This window comes from Primulina tabacum, chromosome 12 (genome assembly GCF_025594145.1).
Source record: "Primulina tabacum isolate GXHZ01 chromosome 12, ASM2559414v2, whole genome shotgun sequence".
Classification (NCBI taxonomy): domain Eukaryota; kingdom Viridiplantae; phylum Streptophyta; class Magnoliopsida; order Lamiales; family Gesneriaceae; genus Primulina; species Primulina tabacum.
The window spans coordinates 11262701-11274456 of NC_134561.1; the positions used below are offsets into that span (position 1 = coordinate 11262701).

Here is an 11756-nt window from a genome sequence, read left to right on the forward strand (position 1 = left end):
GTGATAAAGAGGACATAAAAATTGATTTTAATGCAGGCTTTATTGGCTGCTTGGAAGGAAGCATGTGCATCACCAACTCCAAGCACAGTTTGGATTCCAAAAGGGACATGGTCTTTGAAGCAAGCAAAATTGGTTGGACCTAATAAGGCTTCTATTGAGCTTAAGGTCGAAGGCATTTTGAAAGCTCCTTTGGATCCAACTCAAATGCCTAACAAACAAGGGGAGTGGGTGACCATCAATTATCTCGATAATTTCACTCTTTCAGGCGGTGGAGTCTTTGACGGCCAAGGACATGAAGCCTGGAAGAGGAATGACTGTCACAAGAACCGAAACTGCGTCAAACTTCCATTGGTGAGATTGCGTGTTCGTGCCTGGTCTTAAATTTGAAAACAGTGTTCTATGTTGTCTTTTATATATGGTAGAGTCCATGCGTCCCACTTATTCGTTAATGATCAAAAACATCTATAAATCGTAAGCTGAGACACTCTATTGACGCATCACACCTAATTTGTTGGCTATTATTCAGTGTCTTTAGGGCTTATCAAAATCACAGAGAGGATACATTGTTCAACAAGTTTTAATTTTCTGAATGCATACAGAACTTGAGCTTCAATTTCATCACCAACTCAACCATCCGCGACGTGACCACCAAGGACAGCAAGAACTTCCACGTAAACGTGATAGGCTGCTACAACGTCACGTTCCTCCGCTTCACGATTTCTGCACCCGGAGAAAGCCCAAATACCGACGGCATCCATATAGCACGTTCCAAACTTGTGAACGTCACCGACTCAGTTATAAAAACCGGAGACGATTGTGTATCAATTGGTGATGGAACCGAGCAAGTCCACGTCCAAAACGTGATCTGTGGGCCTGGTCACGGTATCAGCGTCGGAAGCTTGGGCAAGTTTACGACAGAGAAGGATGTTGTGGGGATCTACGTCAAGAACTGCACCTTCCTCGGCACGCAGAACGGGGTTAGGATCAAAACATGGCCATCGGCTCCTGCAACTTTGCAGGTCACCAATCTGCAATTCGAAGATCTTATCATGACCAACGTTACGTACCCGATTGTCATAGATAAAGAATATTGCCCACACAACCTGTGCAAACTCGACGTACGTAATTCATCTCATTCCATCGCCAACTTATTTAACAAACGTGCATCACGCTAAAATTCACTTTTTCCTTTATTGATTATATACAGACCCCATCCCTTGTTAAGATCAGCAACGTAAAAATTGACAAAATTAGGGGCACGACAAATGATCCTGTCGCGGTGACACTTATCTGCAGCAGGAATAAGCCTTGTGAAAATATTCAGGTGGGCAACATCGATCTTACATACGACGGAAGACTCGGCCCTATCACCACCAAGTGTAGCAACGTAAAGCCTAGCTTGACCGGCAAACAGAATCCACCCTTGTGCGTCCCTGCTTCTGCTGCTGCTACGCAATCTGCTTAATTATTTTCTCACAGCACAAGAATTTGGCGACAACCTTTTTCTGTGTATTTTTAGTTTCAAAACAATTTTTTGACACAGATTTTAGGATTGTCAGCAATGTATTTTTATATTTTATGTGGCATATTTATTCTCGTAATTTTACGTATTTTGTAATACTAATAAAAAACTTCTCTATTTGAAACGAAACCTTATATTATCGGTTTTTTGTTTTCCAAACCACCATTCTTACAGTTTTTACTTGCTCCCTCACATTCTCAATATACTTACAGTACTGAGTTTTTTATACATGAATTCTTGAACGTATAAATTCCTAAATTAAGGATTTCTAAAGGTTTGTGCTCTTAGATCAATTTGTTGGATCTCGGTTTTCTACACGCCCAAACGCAGCGGAAGTTTAAAAATTTTTATTTTATTTTGACAATCAAAATATGTTTTGATTTGGGTGCTCGTATGATTTAACAAAAACATTCATAGGGAGTTTAGTATTATACCTTTGGTGAATAATTTCACTTGGCTCCAACTACTCCGGTATTAGCTGACGTAGCTCTTGTTGTAAATCCCTACGAACATTCTTCGATCTCCTAATCCGGTCCACGACTGGAATATTTGTTCCTCTTCTAAATTGCACTAAAAATTTAGAAGATATTTTGCGTAGAAATAGAACACGAAAAAGAATCGACTCAATACTATAAGCCGAATTTTTCTCGCAAAAGAAAAGAGATTTTGAGAGCAACCACCTTTTTGAATTGGAAGAGCCCAAAATTTTTTTTTTTTTCAACTTTCGGATGCCTCCTCCTTGTTATTCTCAAAATTGCATTCCTTTAGAATAAAATATTCTAATTATATATCTAATCCATTGTTTACTTAAATAATCCAATTAATTAAGTAAATTTTAGATTCTATAATGCATGCCTTATCAAATGCAATCTCGATGCATATATTATGGAGGCTAGGTTTTTAGGTCTCCCATTTTATAAAACATCTATGGCCTAATTATCATAAAAAATAATTGGACCTATTTAATTAATATTAATGGGCTTGGTTAATTAATTAGACTAGTCCAACTAGTTTAATTAATCAAAGTCCATTAAACTTTAATTATTTAATATGTTGGACTTGTACTCCTACAAACCCATTTGAACATACTTACCACCAATTTTAATTTAATATTTAATAAACTCAACTTTTGAGTTTAATAAATTAAATCCATTATAAATTCAACATTTGAATTTATTATATAAATTGTAAATTCAACTCCTTGAATTTTATCACCTCCAAAATTTAATATTTAATAAACCCAACTTTTGAGTTTAATAAATTAAATTATCAAATTTTATAAATTCAACTCCTTGAATTTATGCTCTCCAAATTTCATAAATTCAACTTCTTGAATTTACTATATCATAAATTCAACTCCTTAAATTTATTTTCTCAAAATTTAATTATCATAAATTCAACTCCTTGAATTTACTATATCATAATATAAATTCAACTCCTTGAATTTATTTTCTCAACGGGAACAAACGATCCAGTGCTTGTGTGACCCTCAATGGTTCAGAGATACAGCTAGTCGTGGGTTCACAACTCTTTGTGATTCAGGACATAATCCTTTATCCGGGCTTACCCTAGTTAGCCCCATTCTTTTCATCAACGCCTTGATCAAGAATGTCAGAACTCATTTCTGATTGCACCCATCGGATCATGGTAAGAGCGTCTAGTAGCAACGCCCCATGATCCCCTAGGTATCACTGATAGTGCCTGCAATAACCAGCCGATTATGATTAACGTACAGTACGGTCCCTTCATCTCATATATTCCGATCGAATCTGCAACCATTGGTTCATCGAGGGTTGCATATTAATTCGATAACTATGTGATAACTATAATAATGGCATTGCGTGTACTATTGGAGAACTCCTTCTCCAACGTACATCTCGTACTCTGGCCAGAGATTCCATGCACTATTATTTCATTAGATCACATAGGATATCCACACCCGTAGGTGAGCGGTGAATCCCCGACTACAATGCACTGGCTCCTATATGTGTCGCAACTGTATCCAACCTCGCCACCTGATGACTCTCCTGGAGCCGGTAAACGAGTCAAAGCACAACCCTAGCATATAGAGCCTCAGTGTTGTCCCGAGTCGTAAGGACTAATAGTGTACAATCATAACCACGGACTTATCCTCTCGATGAATGATAACCACTTGGAAAGTCCGAGGGAGGGTTGTTCGGTATAATCATCATATGACTACCCATCTGCATGTTTGGACATCTCCATGCCCTTACCAAAAAACGCAGTACACAACATCACAGATTCTAGTCTCGAGCTCAAGCGACCTTTATCCATGTTTTAGGCGGCTGAATCGACTAGGAAAGAATTTAGATCATACAGTGTTTACAAACGAGTTTCAACATCGAATTACGATTCATTTGTATTAAAGTATAATCAAGAACTTTATCTATGCTGTTTACATGGGTATACAGATAAAGTATAACAAGACCATAAAAAGTTAAATTATATTAAAATAAAGATTGCTTTTTTCACTAGAGTCAATAAATTCTCTAGCCAACCGTTGGCTTGCAGGACATCTACTCTAACAATCTCCCACTTGCCCTAGAGCCAACTACCCTTAATCCCATTGTTTCGCGATGCTTTTCAAACAATGATCCTGGCAAGGGCTTTGTAAGTGGATCAGCAGCATTATCTGCAGAGGGGACTCTTTCAACTGATATGTCTCCTCTTCCCACTATCTCCCGTATGATGTGAAACTTCCTCAGTACATGTTTGGATCGCTGATGAGACTTTGGTTCCTTTTCTTGCGCAACGACACCAGTGTTGTTACAGTACAACGGGACTGGATCAACTCCATTAGGAATAACGCCCAACTCTTGGACAAAATTCCTCATCCAAACTACATCTTTAACTGCATCAGATGCAACAATATATTCAGCTTCAGTGGTGGAATCCGCAACGGTGTCTTGCTTGGAACCTTTCCAAGAGACAGCCGCACCATTAAGCATGAATACAAAGCCAGAGGTCGATTTCGAATCATCTACGTAACATTGGAAGCTAGAATCAGTGTAGCCTTCCAATTTCAATTCTCCACCCTCTAGACCACGAACAAGTTCTTAGTCCTTCTCAAGTACTTAAGAATATCTTTCACGGTCTTCCAATACATTGGACCAGGGTTTGCCTGATATCTGCTTGTATCACTCAGAGCGTAAGCAACATCAGGACGTGTCTATATCACACCATACACGATACTACCAATGGCTGACGTATATGGAATACGTGTCATCATCTCTATCTCTTCATCAGTTTTGGGACACAAAGCTTTAGATAGAGTAACACCATGACATATTGATAAGTATCCTCTCTTGGACTCTTCCATAGAGAATCGTTTCAAAATGGTATCGATATAAGTGGCTTGGGTGAGTCCTAGCATCCTCTTTGCTCTATCTCTATAGATTTGTATTCCCAATACGTAAGATGCTTCACCCATGTCTTTCATGGAGAATTTACTGGCTAACCATACTTTAGTTGATTGCAATAATCCTTCATAATTCCCAATGAGCAGGATATCATCAACATAAAGTACTAGGAATGTCACTACACTCCCACTAACCTTCTTGTACACGCACGGTTCCTCAGGATTCTTAGCAAAACCAAACTCTTTGATAGTGTTATGAAATCTGAGGTTCCAACTCCTTGATGCCTGCTTGAGACCATGTATTGATCTCTGAAGTTTGCATACCTTATGCTCACTTCCTACTGATGTGTATCCCTCAGGTTGAGACATATAAATTTCTTCTTTGATGTCTCCAATGAGGAATGCAGTCTTTACATCCATTTGCCATATCTCATAGTCATACCATGATGCTATGGCTAGTAGTAATCTAATGGACTTAAACATAGCAACTGGTGAAAAATTTCCTCATAGTCAACTCCTTGCCTTTGAGTATAATCTTTTGCAACCAGTCTTGCTTTGAAGGTCACTACCTTCCCATTCGCCCCAAGCTTTCTTTTGTAGATCCATTTGCATCCTATGGGAACAATTCCCTAAGGTGGATCCACTAATGTCCAGACTTGGTTTGAATACATAGAGTCCATTTCTGACTACATGGCTTCAAGCCATTTGGTTGAATCAGTATCAGATATTACTTCTTTAAAGTTCATTGGATCACATCCAACACAAGACTCATCATGGCCTTGTTCATGAAGAAGCGTATATCTTGCAGGTGGTCTGATAACCCTATCAGACCTTCTAGAAGCTTGTACTTCAACTACTGGTTCTTGGAAAATGGGTTCAACTTCTATAGTTGAGGGAGTATCTTGAATTTCTTCAAGTTCTATCATCTTGCCTTTTCTCTCTAATAGAAATTTCTTTTCCAAAAATGTGGCATTTCTTGAAACAAACATTTTGTTTCATTGGGATGATAGAAATAATATCCAACAGAATTCTTTGGATATCCTACAAAGTGGATCTACTATCCAATTTGTCTCCCAATGTCTGCTTCACGTAAGCAGGACATCCCCATATTCTCACGTAAGAATATTTGGGAGCTTTTCCCATCCATATCACATATGGTGTTTTATCAACTGCTTTAGCGTAGACATTATTCAACAACATTGGCGCAGTTTCAAGCGCAAAGCCCCAAAATGATGTAGGCAATTCAGTGAATCCCAACATGGATCGAACCATGCCCAACAAGGTTCGCTTACGACGTTCAGAAACACCATTCAATTGTGGTGTTGCTGGTGGAGTCCACTGTGAGAGAATCTCATTCTCTTTTAGATAACACAAAAATTCAGCACTTAAGTATTCTCCGCCTCGATCAGATCGAAGTGCCTTAATACTTCTTTCCAGCTGATTTTCTACTTCAGATCTGAACTCTTTGAACTTTTCAAATGCTTCAGATTTGTGTTTCATCAAATAAACGTACCCATACCTCGAATGGTCATTAGTAAAGGTAATGAAGTAGGAATGAATGCCCATATTTTGTGCTAACACTTAGCGGGCCACAAACGTCTGTGTGGATCAAATCCAGTAGACCATGCGCACGTTCCACGTTTCCATCGAATGGAGTCTTAGTCGTTTTTCCTTTTAGACAGGACTCACAAGCAGGTAAAGAATTTATGTCTGACAAGTCAAACATGCCTTCTCCCTCTAGTTTGTGCATCCTTCTTTGGAAATGTGACATAGTCTAGCGTGCCATATTTGTGTGGGATTTGGATCATCTAACTTTATTTTGTTTGTTGTTGAAATCATGTTAACTTGGACATTCACTTATCATTTTCAGAACATTTCTGGCACATATAATTTCTTACGTCCGGACTTCTTGCAGTGAAATAAATATGTTCTAACTTATCGGGCTTTGTAGGCCTTTTAAGTGTCTTTCAAGGTTGCCTCTTATTGGGATTGTTTTTCTTGTGAGGGGCAGAACATTTCTTTCCCTTACCTTATGGGCCATTTTTCATCCGACGAGAGGCCCATTAGAAAAACAACAATTCCATGTTTTATGGTGATATCATAAGTCATAAGCATATTGATTAGCTCTTCAAGGCTATCATATATCTTATTCAACTTGAAGTTCACCATAACCCCGTCAAATGAGGAAGAGAAAGACACCACATTGATGTCATCAATTAATTCGTTAGAAATCACATATTCCAGGCCCACCACATTTGCAATAAGCGCAGTCATACGTACACCACGCTCATGGGCCAAAGCCCTTTCTTGCATGTGTGTAGTCATGAGCTCCTTGAAAGTGGTGTGCATAGTTTCATGCACCATGCAACTCTTGCACGTGCATTCGAATGTCAGCAGCATTCAAAATTTTCTCAAACTCTCCCTACAGTTCATTTGACATAGAAGCGAGCATGTTACACTTTAGCATGTATACTATGGTCTTACCATCTTGCATGCTTTGTCAAATCAGCAGGACTGACAATAGTGTGTATGTCATTTTCTCCGAATTTAGAACAAGTTTCCCAACCAGTCTTGAAAATTAGATTCGATTAGATTGTTGATAATAAAAATGGATTACGTGACGAAATCGAAAATATACTGATATGAAAACAGAATAATGGTTGCTGATTATTTTAAAATAATTTTAAGATATAAAATATGGATTTCATTTTATAAATTATCCTCCTACTATTTTGACATTTCCACCACCCTCTGATGAAAAAGGGAAATCGTGTTTTCTTAGTAGGCACGTAGAGTCCAATTAGCCAATTATAATCCCGAATAATATCAGCCAATTATAATTTCTAAAAGGAAGAGTCCAATTGCATCCCTATGCAACCTCCGCGTGTTTTGCCTCACGTTTAATAAGGACCCAATAATATGACGTCTTTTATTTTCACATGTCAAACCAACCCATCAATATTGAATTGTAGTGGACGGTCGCCATGAGTTCCCCCAATAATATGAGCCGAAGTCATGGGAGTTCCACTCAATTCACATCATATGTCGGATGGAAGTCATAGCTTTCCGGCGTATAGACCTCCCCAATAATATGAGCCCGACACTGTCCGCGGGTAGCGATCAACATGCAACCACGGTTGATGGAAGGCAAGGAAAAATTAAACTCTTTTAATTTTTACTTTTTCGATTTGATATAAATTTTGAATCATATTCAAAATGAGGGATTTTAATTTTAAAATTGTCTCATCATTTTAATTTAAAAATCGCGTGCCACGAGTTTGTATGTTTGCCGGATTCATGAAACTATATTATATAATAATATACATGCATACTACTATATATCACATATATCATAATATGACATTCAACAACAAATAAGGATGATCGATCGCCAACACTATTAGATCCATGTGAGCCATACATGGATCCACGTCCAAACCTATGTGAATTCAGGGATGCAAATGCAACTATTACAAGAGCTTCAAATATTTTACATGTCTTCATCTCCTTCATCGGGCCCACCATCTTCCTGTTTTGATCTCCCATTATTTCAAATATTACATTTAAACAGTCATGGCACATAAGGGATACATCTAATGAGGTGGGAACGGGCCATAAACCAGGCCCACTTTAATAATATCAAATATCAAAAAACGAATAAAACAGCAAAATATCCTAACATACACCTAACACATTGGTCAAGGCTCTCGATCATCCTTCATGCATTTAATATCAAATATTAATGTAATACCCGAAAATGTAACCCTAGTAATCTGTAATTATTGATTTATAATTTGATATGATTATGAAAGGTTTAACCGAGACACGATTTGAAGTAACGTGTGAAAATATATGTGCGAGGACAGTACCATCGGCGCACATGCGCGACATGAGACGCGCACATGCGCGAATTGGACAGAAGATCTCGCGCATCTGCGCGACAGGAAGGCGCGCATTTGCGCGAGCTGTGTGAAGGTTCGATCACAACTCCAGAGAGTCTCGCGCATATGCGCGGAAGGTGTCGCGCATATGCGCGAGCTGCCGAGAAGAAATGTGAGAAGACCAGAAGGTCTCGCGCATATGCGCCGATTTAGGTCGCGCATATGCGCGAGACGTGTTGCGTGAAGGGTGTGCCATTTGCCATGCTGCATGTACGTTGATGTATATATATATATACAATGCAATTCCCTTCATTCCTTCAGAAGAAAACCGAGAAAGGGTCAGGGGAAAGTTGTGAAAAATTCGTCCGTCTGATTTTGAATCTGACTGCACTACTGTGTTCATATCAACGCAGGGTACAATTGAACGTATGTTTTACTACGTTTTGATATGATTTGAAATTATGATGTTGTCAGAATTGAATGGAATTCATATATGATGTTCTTGACATGTTAGACATCATAGAATCGAAGTCATATTATGAAACGGACTGATTATGAAATTGTTATGATTTTCTGAAGTTAATTGACTGAGATATGATATCAGATTGTATAGAGTAGGTGCCCGTCGAACCAAGTGTTGGCCGAGTGTTCACAATGAAACTCTATGTATAAGCAATCTTTATTTTAATAATATTTGAAATTATTGTTTTGGCAAATCTTTATCTGTATACCCATGCTAGTTGCATAGATAAAGCCCTTGAATATACAAATAGTAGAAAGAATATGAGATGCTCATATAATGAGTATCATGAAACTCATATTTGGAATACTGTATATTCTAAACAGTTCCTAGTCGATTCAGCCGCCGCTAAGAAGGATATAGGCCGCTAGAGTTCGAGACTAGTATCTGCGATGTGAGTACCATGTTTCATTGGTAGGGGACATTGTGATGTCCGAGCATGCAGATAGGTGCTCCTGGTAGAGTGCACTGAACAACCCTCCATAAAGGACTTTCCAAATGGTTCTCACTTATCGAGTGGAAAAGTCCTGGTTTATGGTTGTACACCATTAGTCCTTATGACCCAGGACAACATTGAGACTCTATGTGCTAGAATTACACTTTGACTTGTTTACCGACTCTCATGGGGTCATCAGGTGGCAAGGTTGGGTGTTTTGTCGAAACATATAGGAGTCGATGCATTGTAGTCGGGGATTCACCGCTTACCTTCGGGTATGGATATCCTATGTGTTCTCATGTGTTTGTAGGTTGAAATCTCTGATCAGAGTATGGTGGTAATTATGAAAGGGGTTTCATAGATTACAGCATCGATGCAACTACGACATGACACATAGTATCTATTCATTGACAACTCTCGATAAACCAATGGTTGTCGAATCGATCGGGATATATGAGTTGAAGGGACCGTACTGTACGCTAACCATAATTGAATGGTTCTTGCAGGCACTATCATTTGATACCTAGGGAATCATGTAAGTGATGCTGCTAGGCGTTTAACATGATTGGTTGGGTACTATCCGACTTGAGTTCTGACGTTCTTGTTATCAAGGTGTTGATAAGTAAGAATGGAGCAATTGGGGTATGCTCATATAAGGACATGTTTAGTCCGAATCACATGGAGATATGAACCCATGGCTAGTTGTATCAATGAACCATTGAGGGCCACACAAGTACTAGCTTTCTAGATCCCCTTGAGAAGTAAAAATAGTTCAATGTGTTGAACGGCTTATAAAGGAGTTTATAAGCGTAAGGAAAATTAGAAGTATGACTTCTATAAAGGAGAAATTAGTTCAATGTGTTGAACGGCTTATAAATGAGTTTATAAGCGTAAAGAAAAATAAAAGTATGACTTCTATGAGAGAAATGTAAATTTTAATTTATGGAAGTGTTCCTAAATTAAAAGTTGGCCAAGTGAATAATGTATTTGAAAATTGTGATTTTCATAAACTTTATTATGGACTAAATTAAATTAATTCAAGTGTTGAATTAATTAAACACTAGTGGACCTAGTAGAGTCCAAATAATTAAATTAATTCAAGTGTTGAATTAATTAAATTATATTGAGTCTTGTAGAGCTCAATTTAAATAAATTATTTAACTAGTGGACTTGAATAAATTCAAGTAATGTTTAATTAATCTCAAAATGTTTGAGATAATTAAATTTAGTCCATGGTTTTTTAATTGTTAAAACACCATATAATATTGCATGCATGGGAGGTGAAGAGTTGGAGACAACTTTTTCAAATATCAAGGCTTGGCATGCTACTTTTGTCTTTTGCTTTTTACAAGACCAAGACAAGTCTTCCTCTCCCAATTTTTGAGATGCAAGGGCCGAAAATGAGCAAGTGAATTCTCTAAAATTTTTCTCTTATTGTGTTCTTCAATTGTTGAAGAAAAATATACACTTCTCTTTGAAAAATCTTCTTATTTTTCTAGTGCAAAATAAGAAGGGTTCTAGCTTGCAAGTGGTGGGCTTGATTTTGAAGGAAAGGAGGAAGCTTGTAGATCAACTCATCCATTCAAGAGCTAAAGTGTTTACACTTTTGTTGGAGCCATCATCAACCTCAAGAGGTTGATAGGTAACGATTTTCTCAACACCCTATGTATGACATTTTGGTATTTATTGTATTTGCTACACACAATATCATGGTGGCCGAAATTTCCTCATGAAAAATTCGATTTTAAACTTCCGTTGCGCTTCCGGTCACCGTAACCGATCCCCTTTCAAGTGGTATCAGAGCTATGGTTACGATTTTGTGTAGCAATTACAAGATATTATGTTGAGTTCGATTTCTAACCGCATGAGAAAAAAATTTTGCATCGAATCAAGGCCGGTTTCGTGGGAATTTTGGGCAGCAAGTTGCTGCCCATTTCGGGCAGCTTGGGCTGCCCGAGGGGCTGCCCATTTCGGGCAGCTAGGGCAGCCCGAGGGGCTGCCCGAACAGCCCCATGTTT

The 11756-nt window shown here is 38.3% G+C and overlaps 1 protein-coding gene across 1 annotated transcript in view; it reads left to right on the plus strand.

The window, feature by feature from the left end:
• The window catches only part of LOC142520969 (polygalacturonase-like), a 1805-nt gene extending 219 nt beyond the window's left edge, over nt 1–1586 (plus strand). Inside the window, exons 2-4 of the mRNA XM_075624134.1 lie at nt 37–351; nt 600–1118; nt 1208–1586. Coding sequence (XP_075480249.1) covers nt 37–351; nt 600–1118; nt 1208–1465 — 1092 coding nt within the window. The 3' untranslated portion in view covers nt 1466–1586. The remainder of the gene's footprint in view (nt 1–36; nt 352–599; nt 1119–1207) is intronic.
• Nucleotides 1587–11756: the final 10170 nt, after the last annotated feature.